General features: G+C 39.0%; 1 protein-coding gene across 2 annotated transcripts in view; it reads left to right on the top strand.

Moving 5' to 3' along the window:
• The window catches only part of opcml (opioid binding protein/cell adhesion molecule-like), a 253,293-nt gene that overhangs the window by 123,467 nt on the left and 105,969 nt on the right, over positions 1 to 23,857 (top strand). Inside the window, exon 2 of one of the 2 annotated variants that reach the window (XM_079804866.1) lies at positions 1,585 to 1,660. In XM_079804866.1, the coding sequence (XP_079660992.1) occupies positions 1,585 to 1,660 (76 nt within the window). Of the gene's footprint in view, positions 1 to 975; positions 1,661 to 23,857 lie in introns of those variants that run through there. The other variant, XM_079804865.1, reaches the window with a different exon arrangement.

Here is a 23,857-nt window from a genome sequence, read left to right on the forward strand (position 1 = left end):
ATTCTGAGATAATTTGATCTAATATTTGATTTCTGTAGCAAATGAGAATCACTAAAATTATTGAATATATTTGAATGATTTTCAGTTTTGTTCAAGGTAATTAAAGCAACAGTTTTTAAATAACAGAATATGTAAAATGTATGGTATTTGGGGTAAAAGGCACAATGTTTAACATGATGATAAATATCTGGCTGACTTTTCCATTTGCTGACATGATTAGATTCAGACGTTAAATATCATATAAGTTTTTGTGTCCATCTTAGAGATAATCACCATATTTATAATGAAACAAAAAATGTATTGATCATATCATATAATAAAATATAATGTATTGTTACTACTGTAAATCTATATTAAATTATTATGGGATCTCCTTCAATGCTTTCGTAATCTTTACTTTTTAAAATGATTTTGTTTCTATATTTTAAAAATATTTCTATATTAACATATTTTAATGACAGTGTATTTATTGAACAATAATTATTTTATTTATCAAAATAAATAGAAAATAGTTAAAACTTTGCTAAAGGGATTGTTTTGAACAAGTATTAACTTAGACATTATTAAAAACACATTATTTTAGCTGAAGTATTTGTGTGTGGGGTTAAAGGTCCCCCTCGCCACCTCATTATACGATTTTTAAACCAAATAAACACCTTTTATGATTTATTTTCACACAAAATCTGTTGCTCCATCAATGTTCATATAGGTTTCTTTCTGCAATCATACACTAGGAGCAATGAAAAGCTTAAGGAGTGCCTTTAGCCCCGCTGTAGCCTACACTATATCATTAGTTTTAATGTAATGCTGCTTAAATAAAACAAAATGGTAGGTTTCGTTATTATACAATTATAATGTAAGGAGAAAATATTTCCCTCAGTCTCTGTGTTGACCTCGTGCACTGTCTGTCTTCTCCGCATGCGTTCACCCCGAGTTCAGCTCTAGTTAGGGAGACACAGGAACTGATGTGCAGTCAGTTTCCTCACCTATCCGAGCGCGAGAGCACCACCGACCGCGCGCCGAGCGCGTTCTCTCTATTTCCAGGAGTGCTTCTGCCTTTTCCCACACACGGCCAACCCCCGGAGCTGTTTACCGAACATCCTCTCGCAGTTGCGATCAGTTCGCGCGGGTCCTATTAAATAGAATTTGAAAACGACAAGGATCAGAACGAGGCTGAAGCATCTTTAAGAGCGCGCGCATCTCCCTGAGAGCGCGAGCAACATATGTGCTGCCTCTGAAGACTCGCCACAGCACCTCAGTGTGTCTGAAAAACGCGTGAAAAACCCTTTCACCCGAACGCTGAAAACTTTCAAGGAATATTGATGAGCATTTGAGTGGATTTTCTGTCAGTAGCACTAAGTAGAGCTCGTACTTTTGGAGATATTTAAAGCACGGAACACGAAGTGAACGCTGCGTTCCGAGGGGAATCACATTTACGCGCCGTCAGTTATTCGCTTCTTCTGTGTGCGCGGACGGAAGTTTCTGAGTTTTCCGACGACAGAATGGGCATAACTGGTTATTTCGAGCTGCAGTGGAAATGCCTGCTTGTTGTGGCTCTAAGACTGCTGTTCCTTGTGCCCGCAGGAGTGCCAGCGAGAAGCGGAGACTCTTATTTAAAGGACAACATCACTGTCAGACAGGGAGACAGTGCTGTCTTGAAGTAAGTCGATTATTATATTTTTTACATTTATGAGACGTTTCATGTTGCATGTTTAATGCTTTTTGCACTGTCAGTGTGTGATGTGGTTAGAAGGTGAAACTTCTCATTCGAGCATTTCAGTTTCGAATGAGTTGCAGCTCTCTTTAATTTTTAATTGAAATATAAATATTGTTATTAATCTGGCTGTGTTTGCACAGCTCATTTTTTCTGCTCGAGTTGTTTTGGGAATCCGTGGTGAGATGCGATCTGTCTGGTAATGCAATCAGCATGCAGTCTGGTCTATGCAATCAGTTTTGGTGGCCTATTTAGATAAGTAGTTCATCAACAAATCAGATTTAACTTCGACTCAATTCTCTATTCCCTCTACCATCTCGCTCATCCCTGCTTTTTCATTCCCCCTTCCTCTCGGTCTCAACACACACACACACACACACACACACACACACACACACACACACACACACACACACACACACACACACACACACACACTCATTTGTGGACGCCCACATGCACTTACAGTAGCATCATTGTTTTCTTACTTTTCCTCTAATGCTTATTCTGGGAAGTTATATAAACGTGGGTGAACAGGCAGTCGTTATTCCTGCAGGGGGGATCGGAGTAAAGTCTTCGTTTTCTCCGCGTTTGCTCTGCGCGTGGTACCAGACGCAGCAGGGGACGTTTTGTGTAGCATGAGACGGTGGCCTGTGCGCGTGTCCTTTGGCTCCAGAACCTCTGTCCAAAAAAGCGTCTGGAACAAAGCTGCAAAACAACACTGCCGAGGACGTCAAAACTAGCCCTATAGAGAAGTTTGATGCATGAATAAACCTCTTGAATAAAGAGCCATTCAAGTGCAGAATGCTCCTTGTTTTTTGTGTTTCTAACTAAATATGCATAAATGCATGCATAGATAGATAGATAGATAGATAGATAGATAGATAGATAGATAGATAGATAGATAGATAGATAGATAGATAGATAGATAGATAGATAGATAGATAGATAGATAGGTGGATAGATGGATGGATGGATAGATAGATGCATGATTCTGGATAAATTGAGAATCACCACTGTAAAGGATGGATGGATGGATGGATGGATGGATGGAGGGATGGATAGATAAATGCATGATTGTGGATAAATTGAGAATCACCACTGTAAAAAATGGATAGATAGATAGATAGATGGATAGATGGATAGATAGATAGATAGATAGATAGATAGATAGATAGATAGATAGATAGATAGATAGATAGATAGATAGATAGATAGATAGATAGATAGATACATGATTTTGGATAAATTGAGAATCACCTCTGTAAAAGATAGATAGATAGATAGATAGATAGATAGATAGATAGATAGATAGATAGATAGATAGATAGATAGATAGATAGATAGATAGATAGATAGATTTTACGTTAAAAAAACGGCAGCTGTGGTTGACAGAACTTTAAGGTAAAAAAAAAGGATAGCAACATTTTAGGTTTTACAGATTTAAGTTAAATTTACAGTAAATAACCATATATCATGAACTGAAATGTTAAATTACCAACTTATTGAAATGTTAATATCTGTTATGTACCTTTGATATATACTGACAACCACCAATCACAGTGGTGATGAGAGTCACATGATGAATCAAAGCTCATCACAAGCAGCTTTTAGGAGGACAATACGAAGGTGCACACAAACACTAAAGACCATCATGGTAACACACATGGCATTTTAAAAATATAATAAACATTAATTTAACAACATTAAATGTAACATAAAACCCTAATGTACATAACTGATTCGAGAAACTAAGAAAAACTGAGAAGACAGTTATTTCAAGTGTCAAGTGTCATGCAGGGAATTCTGTCACTTTATGATTTTTCACTGTAAATTACACAACGACTTGTCCTTTTTTACTTCTAAAAATGGTAAATTTAACAGTATTTTACTGTAAAATCACATTAAATGTAAGGTTAGATCTATTAGTTATTCACCATATATAATACGGAAACTTTCTGTTAACCAGTTAAGCATTTTTACAGTCTTTTACCATTAAAATCACCAAAAAAAAAACACTTACAGTGGGCGTAACACTTTATTTTACAGTGTCCTTATTACATGTTACATTAGTCAGTCCTTCCAGAAAAATGCGGCTTTTTTTTGTGATTGTTGCGGGCAAAAATCCTTGATTATGCGGCACGTTTTCTTAAAAAATGCGATAAAATTGCGGGAACTTGCAAAAACTGCGGTTTGATGAGAGAGAAAAAAAGCACTAGGCCTACATCACAGAAAGTGCTGGAATATTTAAGTTCTCATCTCAAATTTACAAAACATTTAGTCAATCAAGTTCTGTAGCTTTACAAAAGGAATATGCTACAACTTCTGAAAAAATTTATAAATAACTTCCTGTTTTACAGATGTCGCTATACAAAACAGACATTTGAGTGCTTCCAATGCACAAAGTGCAATCTCTTAAAGGGTTAGTTCACCTAAAAATGAAAATTCTCTCATTAATGACTTCCCTTTATGTTGTTGGACACAAATTAAGATATTTTAGTTGAATTCCGATGGCTCAGAAAGGCCTCCATTGGCACAATGTACACTCTACATTGTACCATAAAAGGTAGCCTTAAAAGGTACCATAAAAGGTAGCCTACTAAAGACGTTGTTACAAAGTCCATCTCATTACAGTGGTTCTACAATAACTTTATGAAGCGACGATAATAGTTATTGTGTGCAAAAAAAACTAAATAACGACTTATATAGTGATGACTGATTTCAAAACACAGCATCATGATGCTATGAATCATCGAGTCGATTCATGATTCGGATCGCATGTCAAACTGCTGAAATACGTGACTTTGGTGATCCAACCCGCTGAATCGACTCATTGATTCATAACGCTTCAAACCGCTGAATCAACTCATTAGGTGTGTTCGACATCGGCTGCGGCTGGATGAAACTGATCGGCGAGAGTAGCCGCGTGCAGGCGGGGAGGAGCTGCAAACACAGACGTGAAGTCGGACACTTTCTGCTTCCCGCGGTGACGCTCGCGCTGTGTTTGCACACTTTATCAGCTGAAGTGAAATAAATGCAATATTTGGCAATACACAGATGTTTCAGAGACATTATTGTCATGTTATACTTTATGCACTGCTTAATACAGCGTGTGTTTTTACAAGAATAAAGTTCAACATATAAGCCTACACTATCAATGAAGTGGGGTCTATGTTTTTAATCAGTTATATTTTGATAAACATGACAATATAATATCGCGACTACATGAAAGGAGGTTTTACTGTTATAAAAAACAGATTTGTGCGCATTAGTGGAGCTGAAGGTTTTAGAATAAACACGAAACACACGTAATCGCTGTCATGCGGTGAATCTGGCCAATCGTGGAACGGCTGTGTCGTCATCAGAGCCCCTGCAGCCTCATGCAGTCGCTCTGGAGAAACTGCACCGGCTGTAATCGCCGGCTGCTCTCGAATCGCTCTCGCGGCACTTTGTTGACATACGTCACTGTCACGTGGCGTCGGCGCTGCCTCAAGTCGGACAAAATTTCTAACCGGAATGCACTGCTTCAAGTCAGCCGCCGATCGGTCTGCTCATCGCTGGGTGAAGTCGAACAAGCCTATCGATTCATAACGCTTCAAACCGCTGAATCGACTCATTGATTCATAACGCTTCAAAGCTGTGTTTTGAAATCAGTCAGCACACAGAGAAACTGCTTTGCTCTTTTGCTGTTATTTTTGTTGGCCAATGGGAGTTTGTGCTTCATCATGGTTTCACCGGTATCTATGGTTTCTCCACGGGGTTTGAAGCTTTTCGATGACGTTCGCGTCGGGTAATCACGTCACTTCAAAACGTTCCCATGGCAATAGGCGGAAATGGCGGCTCTTGTGTGAAGTAAACGAACATTTTTCAACTTTCTGCTAATATATATGACTTTTTTTGCAACGAAAATGCGGGGATTATGAAATCATGATAGCCCCGCATATTTTGCACGCGGAAATAGGCAATTTATGCGGCGAAAGTGCGGCGTATTTGAAAAAATGCGGCCCCCGCATGAATATGCGGACTTTGGCTGATTATGCGTTAAATCACGCGATCGCATAATCGCGTTTTTCTGGAGGGACTGATTAGTAATAAAGGTAAATTATGCATCATTACATGCAACTAACCCTCAAGCAAACCCTAATCCTACCCTAAACCAGTAAGTACACATAGTTCATTAATATTACTCAGTACTTAAATATATAATTACACTGTAACAATGACACCTTAAAATAAAGTGTAACCTTTTTTTTGTTTAAAATAGAGATCACAATTCTAGATAGACAACTAAACAAAATGTTAATTGCAGCAGTCTATTTAAAAATGTTAATTAATTTGAATGAATTCCTTTTATAAATGAATGATTCAATGAGTCACTCAGTTCTTCACTTATTCCGTTACTGAATGAATCAGCGTTTTTGAATGAATCTCTTGAATGAATGATTCAATAACATAAACATAGACTGTGTCCGAAAGCCACTTGATTTTATCAAGCAATGACTTTTCTAGGCAGCGTTTGCGCTCAACGGTACCTCACAAAACTGATTTTGGACAGACTTCTGAGGCAGCGTAATCGTCCCTACAGCAAAATCAAGCGAGCTTTAGTGATAACTAGGCGAATATTTGATTGGTACAATAGTAGTTTCTCGCAAGAAATTACATCAAAAATGGAAAACGCGAGTCAAAAATGTACATTTACACACAAACTGACCACCAACCGCAACTTTCAGCCGCCATCTTTATTTTTTAGCTCAACTGTCACCGAAAAGACAGGAAGTGAAGCAAATATTTAATACGCATTTTTAAGCTTTCAGACACTTTTTAAAAGTCATGTGTCGCCACCTATTGGCATAATCGATACGATTTTTATTTGAATTGTCAAGTTACTTTCAAAAGGTGATTTACTCTATTTTGATCGCTATCAGTGTTTAAATCTGAACCATAAACCTTTATCCCAGTTCTTCTGTGATCATTTGAATTAGCGCTAATGCAGATTTGAATGTTTCGCTGTGATCATACTAAGGTGTCTGGACGAATCGCTGTCATTTAGGAATAAGATTGCAGAAGTGTTTGAATCGAGATTGCAATCTTTTAACGAATCATCGTGAATCTCTTATAGATGGATGAATAGATGAATTGTATTGACACTTTATTCCACCAATGAAAAGGTGAAATGGTAAATACTAGAGATGCACCGATTGCAATTTTCTTGTCCGATTTCCAATTTTTTGTTAATGAGATCGGCCGATACCGATTTTTGCCGATTGCGATTTTCTTTCTAAGAACTAAAATTGACAGCATATACAAACAAAAATCCACTTTTTCTTCAAAACAAAATGTTATTTTTTGTTATAAAATAAATTATTAAACATTACAACAGGATCTTCTCTCACTTAAACAACTCTCAAAAAATAAGTGTTCGGTGCCTGTAAAGAAGTAGAAATAACAAATAACTGAAAATCAGTTGCTTTATGAAACAAAACATTATAAATTGACCTTTTTCTCTTTTTTTACAAAGGTCAAAAGATCCTATGAATGAACAAATCTGAAGTGTACAATACTCCTCCAAATAATAGTTCAGTAATTGGGTAATAAATGTTGCCAGTAGGGATGTCACGGTACCAAAATTCCACAGCTAAATGTTTTTTATATATATTTTTTTATATTTTAATTAAATGTATTAAGTGTATTATTTATGATGATAATCATTATAAGTAAATAATACATAAACATTTAAAGGCTGTATGCTGTTTACAAGTAAACATTGTTTATAAAAAAAGATCAAGTGAAAAATAATCAACCATCTAGGCATAATTATTATTATTATTAGTAGAGATGTATTATTATTACATAGAGACAGCACTAAATCTACTGTAGGATACAACAGTAGTCCAATATATTCAGAAAAATTATATTTTTTTAAACCAAACTTTTATTTTGACGGGTTGCCGTGAAGAAGTTTATGCGTTCGACTGGTCATCCAGCGTCATGAAGTCCATCATTTCTTTGTAATTGCTTTGGTCTTTTCGCTGCTTATACCAAGGAAAGATAGGAGAGGCAGCAGACCTGTGGCCAGCTTAAGCCGCTTCTTCTGGGCATGTCCGCGGGGTGATGGAGTTTTAAGTGTTTAATTAGGTGTTTTGCGCTATCCTGGTGGTTCCCCCGCAGTTTATTTTAACCTTACAAGTTTTACAAATGGCATAATTAGTGTCTTCTTCGCTCACAGTAAAAAATTTCCATGCCAACGACATGTTTGCATGCGGCTGTGAGCCAGATGTGGCTGTGACATCAACGCCGCGGCCGCGCTCGTGCTCACAGCCGCATGTAGCAGATCGGCTCAAAATCGGAGACACGTGAGACTGATCGGCCGATCATGCAGAAAATTGGCCAATTCCGAATCCTGGCCGATCAATCGGTGCATCTCTAAATACAGTGGTTGAGAACTTCATAAATCTGCATGTGTGTGTACATCTAGAGGAACTAAGTGTTTGCTCTTTTATCCTTTCAGTCTTTCTTTAGTTGGCTTGAATGTTTGGTGTTGGGCTGAACTATAGGCTCAGCGTGCCTGTTGAAGATGTGTAACCCTTAATTTTCTTGAGGAAACAAAGACTGAAATTGAACAATTGCTTGCGTATGATGATAAAAGGAGTTAATAATAGGATATTGTTACTCTTACTGACATCAACATCTCAATCACTCTCAACTGTTTTTAACAAACAAGGCAGATATTTGTCAGGAGTTACAGTAATGTGTTGCTGATTTAAAAAGACATTAATGGTAAATGGACTGCATTTATATAGCGCTTTCAACAGACCCATGGCCATCCAAAGCACTTTACATATTTCCTCACATTCACCCATTCATACACCGACAGCGCCATCCAGCTCGTCAGGAGCAGCTGGGGTTAGGTGTCTTGCTCATGGACACCTCGACACACTTGGTCAGGTGGAACCGGGGATTGAACAACCAACCTTCCGGTTTGTAGACAACCTACATGAACCACTGAGCCACTGCCGCCCCAACATTAGTTATTAATATTGCCACCGTGTATGCATTAAGGATCTAAATTGCACAAATCAGCATTAATGGAGATAATGAAACGAATGCTGCAAGTGATGACTTTCTGATTTGTGAACTGTGTTAGACTCATGTCTGACAGACACAAGAGAATCTCTGGACCTCATTTCTTAGTCCCTTTTTCCTCTCAAAGTCCTTCCACTTGAGAATTAAATGTGTCATACCATCTGTCAACCCAGAGCGCTGCTTTGCCCCCTCCCTCTCTCTTAATTTAGCCAAATAAACTTCGAGTTTCACAGCTATGTGGCACACTTCCTCCACTCGCATTAAGCTCACACATAAACCACTAAGTTAATGCACATCCATAGCAAGATTCTATATTTTAGTTTCATGATTGTATTGATGTCACAATTCAGTAGTTAGCTAAAAGGCGAAGTCAGGTGGCAAAGCACATTAAGCACATCTTTTTTGCTACTAATCGCCAGCAGTCATGCATTTTGCATTTGATCATGAGTGCAGCTTCCCCATAATGGAGAACTGTTGAGACAACCTGTCACAAACACGTCTCAGTAATGGCAGAACGCTCTGCCTGCCCCAACTCCTCAGTAGCACCGATCCAAATGGCGACTGCTGCCGTGTGCCTGTGCACACCTGGAGATGTGTGGTGATTTATCTATCCCCCAAAGAAAAGCCATTTCAACTCAGCCAAAGCAAATAAAGGGTGGCAGACTTTAGCCAAGCCAGAAGCCATGGTTTCTACCTGAAAAAAACCCGAGACATTTCTAAGGCTGCATTTTTCCTCTTGTGTTGTTGAGAGAAAAACACACAAAATTGTGGCAGAGCCTGTTTGCTCTAACCGCATGTGAAAGGTTGTCACGTTTTTGATTTGAACCTTGATGCACTGAAGAAAAAGCGTGTGACTGATCGGTGTAGTGTGAGGCTGCTGCATTCTGATAGTGCTGTGAAATACAGAAGCAGTGGTGTCCTTGATTGACAACGTCTTGATGTCTTGATATTTGAATACAGACTGAGGTTTTAGTACATAATGTGCCAGCAACACTTCCATTTTTTTTTTGTTGTTGGCTTGGATGAATATTAAGTGATGAATATTAAGCGAGTAATTAATAGAAGTAATGAGATTATTCATCATCCAGTGGCAAAAGATAAAGAGCATCTATCATTGAATCCATCCATCCAACATCATTCTATCTATCTATCTATCTATCTATCTATCTATCTATCTATCTATCTATCTATCTATCTATCTATCTATCTATCTATCTATCTATCTATCTATCTATCTATCTATCTATCTATCTATCTATCTATCATTGAATCCATCCATCTATCATTGAATCCATCCATCTATCATTGAATCCATCCGTCCATCATTGAATCCATCCATCCATCATTGAATCCATCCATCCATCCATCCATCCATCCATCCATCCATCCATCCATCCATCCATCCATCCATCCATCATCATTGAATCCATCCATCCATCCATCCATCCATCCATCCATCCATCCATCCATCCATCCATCCATCCATCCATCCATCCATCCATCCATCCATCCATCCATCCATCCATCCATCCATCCATCATCATTGAATCCATCCATCCATCCATCCATCCATCCATCCATCCATCATCATTGAATCCATCCATCCATCCATCCATCCATCCATCCATCCATCCATCCATCCATCCATCCATCCATCCATCCATCCATCCATCCATCCATCCATCCATCCATCCATCCATCCATCCATCCATCCATCCATCCATCCATCCATCCATCCATCCATCCATCCATCCATCCATCCATCCATCCATCATTTGGTGGAGCTGAAAGCAAACCTTCTCTAGTAATGTAGCCATTATAATCACAAAGTACTTGTAGATTGATTCAAACAAAAATCGACTTTTTCAGATCATTTTTCATGTGTTTTCCAATATCCATGTGTTGTCATAGAGAGCAGTATGAGCAATAAAAAACAGGTTGTTTACTCTGATCTCTCCAGTGACACATCCAAGCAGTTTAATGGTATTTCTAGCTTTTATTTATAAACAACCAATTATGTTCATCCCTCAGGAAACACTTTTATGGCCGTAAAAATAATGTTAATGCCAGTGTAGGAGTTATTTGTTTGTACTTTATTAAAAGAGAGGAAAAGGAGCTGTCAGTCAGAGCATCCCAATATCACTCTTTTTTTTTAGTAAACTCATTGATCATAGCCAGAGGTGTTAGGCCAACACAGAAGCTTAATTGTCTGTCTTTTCTTATTCAGTGTATTAAACATCTGGTTTGATCAAATCAAATGGAGTAACACGCACCCAACACACACGGATTGTTTATTTATTACCCTTTTTATGCTTAAATAATGTCTCTAACTGCTGTAAAATATTGAGTGCAGATTTGTCTAAGCCCCGAACAAGTACCAGCACCACTGATGGAAATCAAACAAAGCACTACAACATGTTATTAATTGAACTGAGGATTCTTCTCTGAAGCAAGCGGGATGATGAAGTCTTAAGTGGACGCCCCCTGACCCGACTGTCACAGTGACAGATGGTTGAAAGCTTCTCACAATGGTGATCTTCCTTATCAACATTACAGCACTGGGGATTTCAGCACAGTGTTTCGAGCAAAAACAGAAAACAGTCGTTTCACACAGTTAGCTTCTATAATCTCAAGCAGGAACATTTTGATATGATTGTGCACAGTATGGATGGTTCGTTTTTGAGTTTTCTGTTTGTAATTTATGTAATGGGTCTTTATCTAAAACATTTCTGGGCCCCATTGATTTTAATTGTAAATGCTGAGGCATTCAAAATATCTTCTTTTGTGTTCCACGTAAGAGAGAAAGTCATATAGGTTTGATGCTACATGACGGTGAGTTTTGAATTAGACCCCTTTTACATCAAATGCCCAAATCACGATGGTTGGGACTCAACAAACACATATTTAAAGGGATAGTTTACCCAAAAATATAAATTCTGTCATTAATTCCTCACCCTCATGTCATTCCAAACTCAATCTTAATTTGTGTTTCGAAGATGAACAAAGGTTTTACGGGTTTGTAATGACATGAGGGTGAGTTTTTTCCCTTTTTGGGTGAACTAACCCTTTAAGAACATAGATTCGGTTAAAAATAAGAAACCTAAATATGTAAAAATTATTTTTGGTTGCCTAAAAAAAACAGTAGTGTTGTAGTCAAGACCACCTAATCCAAGACCAATGTGTGTTGACTGAGACCAAGACCAGATCAGCACTCCTTAAATTCATAAAGATCCACATTACCACCTGAAAAATGACTTCTTTTTAATTAATATAATAATAATAATAAATATAATTAGAACAAGACGCTATATAGAGCTGTTACCAACATAATTCATATTTGCACTGCAGAGGTGGTACAGAAGATGCATCTGAATTGGTAAATTACAAATGCATAAATAATGTTTGCAATTTGTAAGCAATATCATGTTTGCAGTCATGCTCAAATTTGTGAAAACAGGTCTCTTGTTCTTGTAATATTGCTTAATTATATCACGTTATAAAATAAAAACCCAGATCTCATTCAACTTTTTTGCAACAATATCTTGAAATTTGTGAGCATTTGTATTAATTTTGGTGACATTTTGACACAATCCCAAATTTCATTTCTGAACCGGCTCAATAAATAAATCAAATAAGTTTTTAATTGCATCTGAAGCAGTAAGTTTTACATCCAATCACATTAATGATGCTAATAAATAATTCAGACAATGCACCGGCAATTTAGTGATATCCCAGCAGTTTTGGTTTTGACCGATCTTGAAACAAAATCCAGAGTCCTGAGACCAAGACCTTCAAAAAATAGTCTTAAGAACGGTCTCAAGACCAAGTGATTTTTTTAGTAATCTGAAGAACCGTTGTTCACTATAAAGAACCTTTTGTGTATGGGAAGTTCCATGGATGTCAAAAGTACTTCATGGAACCATAGATGCCAATAAAGAAGCTTTAATTTTAAGAGTGTAACCAGTATAAATATCATAATAAACAGTAAAAAGTGAACACTAAAGCAGTATGGTTGCATGATTTATTCCTTCTCCAGGGCATGCTGGAAATTGAATCTTGCAATTGCATTAGACAGTGTGAAATAAGCAAGGATTGCTTATATTCTACCCTATTCTATTCCAAGTCCACCCACTTGGAGATTTGAGGCATGATATTTGTTCATTCTTTTTTAGGCATGAATCTCTGGGTGATGCAGTTATGCTGGGAGAGGGGGCCTTTATCAAAGGCGTACCTGAGTCACAACCATAGGCAGTGAAGTCTAGGGTGTGTGGGTGTGTCCTCTCCATAGAGACAGAGTGTATTTAGGCCACGCCCACACCGGGGGGGGGGAACAATCCAACGCTCTCCATTGACTTTGCATTGCGGGAGGCTGCCTCATTGTCATTTCGGACTTATAACAAAAAACAGAACAATGTCTAAAAGCTGATATGTGACAAGGTGTACAGCAAACAAGCTAAAAAACACAGAAATAAGTTTTTATAAGCTGTCGACCCAAAAAAACGAGCGTTTAAGAAGATAAAAGTGGATACAGTCAATACGAAGTGAAGCTTCAGCAGGAAGAATGGGGAAATTTTGGGATCCTGACACTCAGTATGCCTCAATATGTCTATGTGTGCAGTAAATATGTTGTCACTGTTAAGTCAAATATCCAAATGTCCGTTTTATATATGATATTTACTGTCGCTGATTACATTCCCCTCTAGTCGCCGTAGTTCTCAGTGTAATATGACCTGTGGCGCGCTGTCTCAATGGCCTGAATCCACTTTTTTGTCCTTAAACGCTCGTTTTTTGGGTCAACAGCTTATAAAAACGTCTGGGTTTTTGCTTCTGGGTTTTGTTTAGCTTGTTTGCAGTTCACTTTGTCACATATCAGCTTTTATACATTGTTCAGTTTTTTGTTATTAGTCCGAAATGACAAAGAGGCAGCCTCCCGCAATGCAAAGTCAATGGAGACGGTTTGATTGTTTCCCCCCCCCGGTGGGCGTGGCCTTCAGATTATGACGCGTGTCGCTCTGTCTCTATACACTATGAATGTTTTTGTCTTTAAAAAACACATTTCAAATAGATGTATTGCTATTTGGATTCATACAAATATCAATGCTGTTCTCACCCCATGTAAATAACTCCAGGCAAATTATTTGTAAGAATTGTTATAATATATAATATGAGCCAAAACATTATGCCCTAATCCTGCAAATCCTGTAAATTGCGAGGTGGAGCCGCCGTGGATTGAACTTGTTGGTCCAGCACATCCCACAGATGCTCAAACTGCTGACCAGAGCAACCCACAAGCCTTGCCATAACAATTTGGCCCTCGTCAAAGTCACTCAGATCTTTATTCCTGCCCATTTTTCCAGCATCCAACATGTTGATTATGAGAACGGTTTGCTTAACATCTAATCTGCCCAGGCCTTGATATGTGGCCTTGTTAGGAGATGATCAACAATAACTGCTTTTCAACTGTCCGGCAAATGCACGCCGGGCTGGGCTAATAGACCACGCTGCGTTTCCACCATTGGGCCAGAAGCTCCATAGCGCCTCACTAAAACCAGCCCGTAACAAACCTCTCTGGAACAATGTCACACAAACACATCATTTCACCAACAAATGGAAGTTTGATCAGAAAACTAAGCAGAGAAAGGTTAGAAGAAATCAAAAAAGTAGAAAGAAATCACTGGAAGCTAGCCAGATCGCAAAACCAACACAATAAAAGTGTCTGTTTGTTGGCATTTTTGTGTTGTACCACAGTTTTACAATATTAAGTAATATATTGATCATTATGAATTCATTTGTGTCAAGTCCCACAGAAATAAAGTGGTATTTACTGTTGTTTCACAAAAGAAAGGACACATGTCCTTAATCAGTCACGTCTGTTTCTTCTCACATGACAGGATGTTTACATCACATTTATAAAGAATGATAATTTTTTCCACATTTTCCTCCAGAAATACGACCTGAGGAACTTTAGCACTCTCTCCAGACTCTCTACAATTATATTTTCAGTCAGAGAAACAGAGGAAGTTCCAGAAAACTGGAGTTGCTTTATTTTATGACATATGCAGAGATAGATGTGGATATCAGACTAAAGAGATGAGTACTGACAGATAAAAGAAATACACCATTGTGAAAGCCTAAATTATTTTTCTGATTTCTTCAAGCAGTCATATTTACCATGTTTACTATGATAATATTAGCGTGCATATTTTGCATCGCATATAAATATTTATGCCTTATACGGTGATCAGAATCCACATCGGATCACAAACAGAAGTTATTTCAAACACTTGCTGCTGTTTGAAAGTGAGTTTTGAGCTAAAATGATTTTAAAAGTCTTTAAAGGATTAGTTCACTTCAAAATGAGAAATTCCTGATAATTTACTCACCCCGTCTCAAAAAAAGGTGATGTCGGACGATTTTGAAGTTGGAGATGGAGGTTTTTTTGGTAAAGGGAGTTTGTATTAGTCCTCGCACATTCTTGGCCAGAGGAGAACTGGCACCCTGACTGAGCCTGGTTTCTCCCAAGGTTTATTTTTCTCCATTATGACACCTGGTGGAGTTATGGTTCCTTGCCACTGTCGCCTTTGGCTTGGCTTGCTCAGTTGGGGACACCAAATTTTCAACTAAATATCCAAATAAATGTAATTACTAAACTAAATTAAATTAAATACATCAACTAAATTACTGATCTGCCCACATTGTCACTGTATGATAATTGAAATGAGCTGATGACATCACCGTTTTCTTCTAGCCGAATCAAATTCTGTTGCATTATTTTCCTGTTTAACACTCTGAAGCTGCTTTGAAACAATCTGCATTGTAAAAAGCGCTATATAAATACAGTTGACTTGACATTCGTTTGGGGCGGTACTTCCACCTACGTCTAGCGTGACCTTTCCGACGTGATTACACAATCCGTGGCTCGTCGCAGAGCAGCGCAAGATGAACAATTTAGGTTAAAAATAAGTATATACATCTTTCATTTTTTGGGAAAATGACCGATGGTTTGTCTAGATCCCTCGTCTGGGATTGTGCAGAGCCTCTGAAGCCCTTCCTTTGAAACTGAATTGATTTGGACCTTCAACCCACTGGTTGCCATCAAAGTCCATTATGTGGAGAAAAATCCTGGAATGTTTTCCTCAAAAAACTTAATTTCTTTTTGACTGAAGAAAGCAAGACACGAACGCCTTGGATAAGACAGGGGTGAGCAAAATGAAAATGTCCTGATATTTTAAAGTGTCCTTTAATGCTGATGTTAGCTGATATATGAAATCATCCGTGGCGCTGCCGTCTCCAGACTAAGATAAACTCCGCCTTTGTTCGTAACCACTCCTCAAGCCTGAGCTGGCCCGCTTTGGACCAAGGTATTCAGCGGGCCAAAAAACCCTGGCCGTTGGCCCCAAGGAAGCCCCGACGAGGCCCGATCAAGCCCCGGAAGTGATAGTGGAAACACGGCTAATATTTGCTTCACCTGTGACTGGTCATAATGTTTAGGCTCATCAGTGTAATAATTCTTATACCACAATTTGCGGTCCCAACCAACAATCCTGGAGCAGCAATCAGAATTCACTATCACTATAAATAAATTAATATATAGAGTTAATATAGGGATAATCAATAAGTGATGTGGTGATGCACTCTGCTGTTAAATTATGTATTATAGCGAACAGTCTAAAATGGACTCAATCGTCATGGGATGCGAGCGGTCATTGATGTTATTCTTCATGGAGTTCACCGCTCTCATTCGTGTGCTTTGGGGCACTCATCTTATAAAATTAGCACAGGAGCAAGGGCAGGCCATACTGTCTCTGTAATGCTCCACCGGTCACTGTCGTATGGGTGCCAGTTTGACCTAATGCTTCTAATGATTCGCACACTAATGATCTAAACTCTTCTGAACTGGTCCAGTAAGGGGTTTTACTGACAGATCCAGTTCAGAGCATTCTTTTTCTGGGCTAATAATTACATATTTTTGATATATATGAAATATATTTTTCACAGATTATGATCACTGCTTGGTATTACAGTAAAAAAAAAGAGTAAAATTCATGAATAAATGAATGCTCAAGTGATGGTACTGGAGTGTCCCGGTCATACAATCATATACTGTATTCTTAATAGGAATTCTGCATTTTCCAGATGTTTGGTATGGACATTAGAATCTTTCCTATTCCGACATTAAATTTTTATACCTGGGCTCATTCTCTCGGGTTTCAGGGACAGTGAAGTTGTATATTTATAGACGGGTCTTTTCCCCACCACACACAGCTCTGTGGCAATGCTCAACACTTGGTTGTGTTTTGGGGAAAATGTACGAGTGTAGTGTGTATATTTAATATTTTTTTGTAATTAATGTTACCATTTTATTCTATAATGTTTATTATTTTAGCAATTACATATATTTAAAATATATGTTTTATAGCGCTATAGGACAAGCTTACAGTAAGCAATCTCATTGGCTGAAGGGTCAGCAGATGCCAATCATCTTGTGCCATGCAGTAGTGATGTGATTGCTTGCAGGTTGCATGTAAAGGGCCTAAAGGGCTTGCATGTAAAGTCTGCTCCCTCTAAGGGTATGTTTACACGACAACGATGTACTAAAAACAAGCTACAACGATCCCTGTTCCCACAGATCTGCAAAAATGAATAAAAGCCTGTATTGTGCAGGCCAGTAGTTGGCAATGTCACTGACTACGTTTACATGGACAGCAGTAATCTAATTATTGTTTCCAACTGTTTCCTCAACATGTTAAACAGTGTTGTTAAAAGCTCCTCCTGTGCGCATGCTCCTAGACAGGTCAAATAGCCTACACACAAATATGTCGATATGCCGTTTTGGTAATTATCTTTGTGTAAACAGTCGGTTATGTCTTAAGTGAATGTAAACGCTGAGAAAAAGAGTGTGTGTGTATCGGTATATTGGATCTGTGCTTTAGCTCTTAAAGTGACAGGAGCCTAATAAATCTGCTGCAGTCATTAAAGTTAATCAAACAACAAAAGACAGATCACTCTCTGCTCTTGAATGAATATGCTATAGTTTTAATAAGGATTAGTTTATCTGAATACCACTGTAAGAACATCTCCTGAAAAACCTAAAGCACTATTCATTTAATTTGTATTTTTGTTCTGTTTTAGTTATACTTATTTTATTTCTGTCTGTCTTCTCTAACTGGTTTTGAGGACTTTTTACTCGCATTAATTAATCTAGTATTAGTTTTTGCTGAAGTATCGATCATTTCACTGACATTTAAAATGACTCATATCATGAAATTAGACTTTGATCATATCACCCACCAATAATCGTGATTTCCATATTGACCAAAATAATCATGATTATGATTTTTGCCATAATCGAGCAGCCCTAGTGTAGCTCTATTACCTCCTCTTACATTACATGTGTCTGGACGGTCACTGGTATAAATCAAACCTTGCAGATATCACTTGTGATTTGCTTTGCTCCCTCTCTGGAACTGACAGTCCAGCCTCTGTGATTCTCCATGCTCAGCTGTTGCTGAAATATTAAATATTAATACTTTTGCAGTTTTCTCAGAAGATATGGCAAGATTAAACTTGCTTCACCAAAACAACAACAATATAACACGCCTTTGCACCGTATACTATGCTCTTTTATGATTGATGCATTGCATTGTGACAGTTTTGATATCTCTGTAGTACTCCTTTCAGATTATTCTGAACATTTAGTTTTTAGCAGGAATTCTGAAATCTGATGCTTTGCAGTCATGTTTTTGTAATGTGCGGGAGAAGCTGAAGTCAGTTTTATCACTAGGAACCAAAGCAAGCTCAATTTCACCATGAAGGATCACTCGGCTTGATTTATTATTTGCAGCATTAACAGTAAAAAACTATTTTTCGAAGTTGTAAATAAAAGATTAGTGGATTGTTTTAAGAAAGAAAAAGAAAATACTATTTCAGTCTTTCTATCGTACTTCAAATTTTCACATTTTAATTCAATGTTACTTGTTTTTTTTGTAATGATTTGTGGAATTTACTAGCAATTTCTGAGTGAAAATTCTTCACACAATTTTTTTTCCCCCCAGTGGAAGTGCAATACACGATGTTTGGCTTTGAACACTGTTGTATTAAATGCTGATTTGCAAATGTAACAACAAAGATTATATCACTTCATAATATTCTTTATCACTGAGTGTCTCATTACACTTTACATTAGAAATGACTCTCAGTAATGTATCCAGGGACTGCCAGAGAGCTTGTGTTTTTTATTTTTAATTTGACTTTCAGCACAGCACAGTTTACTGTAAGTGCCTAAAGACGGCCGATGCACTTTGATGTGCACTGAAGCCTGCAGCTCAGCATTGACCAATATTGACAGGCTGAGAGAATAGCTATGCTGTCGAATGCTCGCTTTGCCTTTGGGGACATTAAAAGCATTCACACTTTGATTATCTCTTAAATATACCGTCTGATATTTCTGATGCAATCCCCTGAAAGTAAAAAGCCTTAAATTGGTCTTCTTTAGTATTGATTTAATAGCCTGCATTAGTAGTCACCGCTTGTAATCAAAGTTTTGCTGACTTTCCCCGGTTTGGCCTGCCTGTATTTTGCTTCCGTGCATGCTTTATATAATGCACAATCTCAAGCATTCTCTGCATGAATAGATTATGATAATATGAATGTGAAGGGTGCCTTTTTTCTTACTTTTTGATGTTTTCGCAATGTTTGAAGCTGTGTTTATCATAGGCCCATGAGTCCTGAGAGTAGCGATGCAATATTACCCGCATTGTGCAAAGAATGTTAATATATTGTATATTAAAATTCTGTTTCGTATGAATCCAGCTGTTTTAGGATTGGATAAGTTAGTAAAGAAATATTTTTCAGTTGGATTGGAAACAACAATGTAAAATTTAAAACAGCTCTACGTGTGCTTTCATATATTTTGAATAGTGTGTTATAGGAGAAATGTGCATTTATTTAACAGGAAGTAATTTTTTTCCCCCATCGCTCATGCTTTGGAGGCTGAATCAGGGAAATAATAGCTTGTAAAATGTGTGTAGCTATATTTCAATAGCCCTCAGACTCTATTTGTCTTAAATAATTGTGATATGCATACCCTGAGCTGGAGCACTGAACATGTTAACGGTTGGCTTCAGCTCATGCCTGGAGTTCTGATAAAAGCAGAGAGTAGCGAGGCCAGTCTGTGCAGTTATTCAGGCATAGATCCTCCAGTCAGTTTTACCTGAAACTTGGCCTCCTCTTAATTCTCTCTTTAAGCCCGACTGGATCTCTGATTGACCAGGGGCAACAGCAAGAAAGATAGAGAGAGAAAAATACTAACCGCTGGCCCATCTGTCTAAATGTCAGCCGTTGTAGGTGGGCGAAAAAAAAAAAAGCTGCCCAACTCTCAGAAGGTTTTGTTTGTTGAAGTGTTTATTTTTTGACATGTAGCAGTAAATATCTGTGTAGCTTGTGCTTTATATCTATTTTTTCCCCACCGCTTGCATACATAAAAGGTATTGTTCACTCAAAAATAACCATCATGTCGTTCAAAACCTGTATGCTGTATTTTCTTTTCTTCCATGGAGCACAATAAGTACATTTTTGAAGACTGCTCTTATGTGTTTGTCAATTTTAAGGTTAACATGGACTGTTGTTATATGAAGAAATAAAGTCAAATGTGTTCTGAACAACCTGAGGGAAAACACGAATTTATGTTATGAATGAAAAGAAAAGGATTTTTCCCAGTGGAAAGAAGATACACATAATATATCTTATTTGTGTATTGCTTTTATATAATAGTTCAACAGTCAAGTATGTAAACAAGTAAGGAAAACCAACAAGTGTCACAAAAAAACCTCTGGCCCCACTTTATATTAGGTGGCCTTAACTACTATGTACTTACATCAAAAAATAAGTACAATGTACTTACTGTGTTCAAATTGTATTGCAAAACACTTTTGCTGATATTGAGGTGGGATACGGGTAGAGTTAGGGACAGGTGTGGTGGTGTGGGTAAGTTTAAGGGTAGAGTTAGGGACAGGTGTGGTGGTGTGGGTAAGTTTAAGGGTAGGGTTAGGGACAGGTGTGGTGGTGTGGGTAAGTTTAAGGGTAGAGTTAGGGACAGGTGTGGTGGTGTGGGTAAGTTTAAGGGTAGAGTTAGGGACAGGTGTGGTGGTGTGGGTAAGTTTAAGGGTAGGGTTAGGGACAGGTGTGGTGGTGTGGGTAAGTTTAAGGGTAGAGTTAGGGACAGGTGTGGTGGTGTGGGTAAGTTTAAGGGTAGAGTTAGGGACAGGTGTGGTGGTGTGGGTAAGTTTAAGGGTAGAGTTAGGGACAGGTGTGGTGGTGTGGGTAAGTTTAAGGGTAGGGTTAGGGACAGGTGTGGTGGTGTGGGTAAGTTTAAGGGTAGGGTTAGGGACAGGTGTGGTGGTATGGGTAAGTTTAAGGGTAGAGTTAGGGACAGGTGTGGTGGTGTGGGTAAGTTTAAGGGTAGAGTTAGGGACAGGTGTGGTGGTGTGGGTAAGTTTAAGGGTAGGGTTAGGGACAGGTGTGGTGGTGTGGGTAAGTTTAAGGGTAGGGTTAGGGACAGGTGTGGTGGTATGGGTAAGTTTAAGGGTAGAGTTAGGGACAGGTGTGGTGGTGTGGGTAAGTTTAAGGGTAGAGTTAGGGACAGGTGTGGTGGGATGGGTAAGTTTAAGGGTAGAGTTAGGGACAGGTGTGGTGGTGTGGGTAAGTTTAAGGGTAAAGTTAGGGACAGGTGTGGTGGTGTGGGTAAGTTTAAGGGTAGAGTTAGGGACAGGTGTGGTGGTGTGGGTAAGTTTAAGGGTAGAGTTAGGGACAGGTGTGGTGGTGTGGGTAAGTTTAAGGGTAGAGTTAGGGACAGGTGTGGTGGTGTGGGTAAGTTTAAGGGTAGGGTTAGGGACAGGTGTGGTGGGATGGGTAAGTTTAAGGGTAGGGTTAGGGACAGGTGTGGTGGTGTGGGTAAGTTTAAGGGTAGGGTTAGGGACAGGTGTGGTGGTGTGGGTAAGTTTAAGGGTAGGGTTAGGGACAGGTGTGGTGGTGTGGGTAAGTTTAAGGGTAAAGTTAGGGACAGGTGTGGTGGTGTGGGTAAGTTTAAGGGTAGAGTTAGGGACAGGTGTGGTGGTGTGGGTAAGTTTAAGGGTAGGGTTAGGGACAGGTGTGGTGGGATGGGTAAGTTTAAGGGTAGAGTTAGGGACAGGTGTGGTGGTGTGGGTAAGTTTAAGGGTAGAGTTAGGGACAGGTGTGGTGGTGTGGGTAAGTTTAAGGGTAGGGTTAGGGACAGGTGTGGTGGGATGGGTAAGTTTAAGGGTAGAGTTAGGGACAGGTGTGGTGGTGTGGGTAAGTTTAAGGGTAAAGTTAGGGACAGGTGTGGTGGTGTGGGTAAGTTTAAGGGTAGAGTTAGGGACAGGTGTGGTGGTGTGGGTAAGTTTAAGGGTAGAGTTAGGGACAGGTGTGGTGGTGTGGGTAAGTTTAAGGGTAGAGTTGGGGACAGGTGTGGTGGGATGGGTAGGGTTAGGGACAGGTGTGGTGGTGTGGGTAAGTTTAAGGGTAGGGTTAGGGACAGGTGTGGTGGGATGGGTAAGTTTAAGGGTAGGGTTAGGGACAGGTGTGGTGGTGTGGGTAAGTTTAAGGGTAGGGTTAGGGACAGGTGTGGTGGTGTGGGTAAGTTTAAGGGTAGGGTTAGGGACAGGTGTGGTGGTGTGGGTAAGTTTAAGGGTAAAGTTAGGGACAGGTGTGGTGGTGTGGGTAAGTTTAAGGGTAGAGTTAGGGACAGGTGTGGTGGTGTGGGTAAGTTTAAGGGTAGAGTTAGGGACAGGTGTGGTGGTGTGGGTAAGTTTAAGGGTAGGGTTAGGGACAGGTGTGGTGGGATGGGTAAGTTTAAGGGTAGAGTTAGGGACAGGTGTGGTGGTGTGGGTAAGTTTAAGGGTAAAGTTAGGGACAGGTGTGGTGGTGTGGGTAAGTTTAAGGGTAGAGTTAGGGACAGGTGTGGTGGTGTGGGTAAGTTTAAGGGTAGAGTTAGGGACAGGTGTGGTGGTGTGGGTAAGTTTAAGGGTAGAGTTAGGGACAGGTGTGGTGGTGTGGGTAAGTTTAAGGGTAGAGTTGGGGACAGGTGTGGTGGGATGGGTAGAGTTAGGGACAGGTGTGGTGGTGTGGGTAAGTTTAAGGGTAGGGTTTGGGACAGGTGTGGTGGTGTGGGTAAGTTTAAGGGTAGGGTTTGGTGTAAGGGAAGTGTCAACTGTGTAATTACAAATGTAACTACAGAAATTAATTACAGATGTAATTACATGCAGGTATTTTTTAAATGTAAGTACAATGTAAAAACATGTATGTACACAATAAAGTGCATTGTATCAAATCATTAATTAAAATGTTACTACATAGTAGTTAAGGCCACCTAACATAAAGTGGGTCCAAACCTCTTGTGTGTTACTTTCTTGAACAAAAATCCGACATTGCTAGTTTGAAAGTCTCACATGATTGTGTTATATTGCTTAAACATAACAATAATCAAGAAGTTAAAGGGTTAGTTCACCCAAAAATGAAAATTCTGTCATTAATTACTCACCCTCATGTCGTTGGACACCCGTAAGACCTCCGTTCATATTCGGAACACAAATGAAGATATTTTAGTTGAAAGCTGATGGCTGAGAAAGGCTTCACACAGGCCTCCATTGGCATTCAGTACATTGACACTTCCAAGATCCATGAAAGGCACTTAAAACGTCGTTACAAAGTCTATCTCACCACAGTGGCTCTACAATAATCATACAATGCGACGACAATAGTTTTTGTGCGCAAAAAAAAATCAAAATAACACCTTTATCCAACTTGTTCTTGTCTTCCGTGTGCGCCTCCACGACGCATGCGCGAGAATATGACGTAGCGCCGTTGTTCGGGAATCGATGAAATACACACTTAAGCCCCATTTTGAGCACTACGCCGAGACCTAAAGCACGATCAATGTAGAATTCAACAGCTTAGACACGCGCGTCTTCCTCTGCTCGTAAACAAATCGCTTCTGGGTCATATGTCCGAACGCCGGATCTGCGTCATATTCTCGCGCATGCG

Source organism: Gobio gobio (genome assembly GCF_949357685.1).
Source record: "Gobio gobio genome assembly, chromosome: 22".
NCBI lineage: Eukaryota > Metazoa > Chordata > Actinopteri > Cypriniformes > Gobionidae > Gobio > Gobio gobio.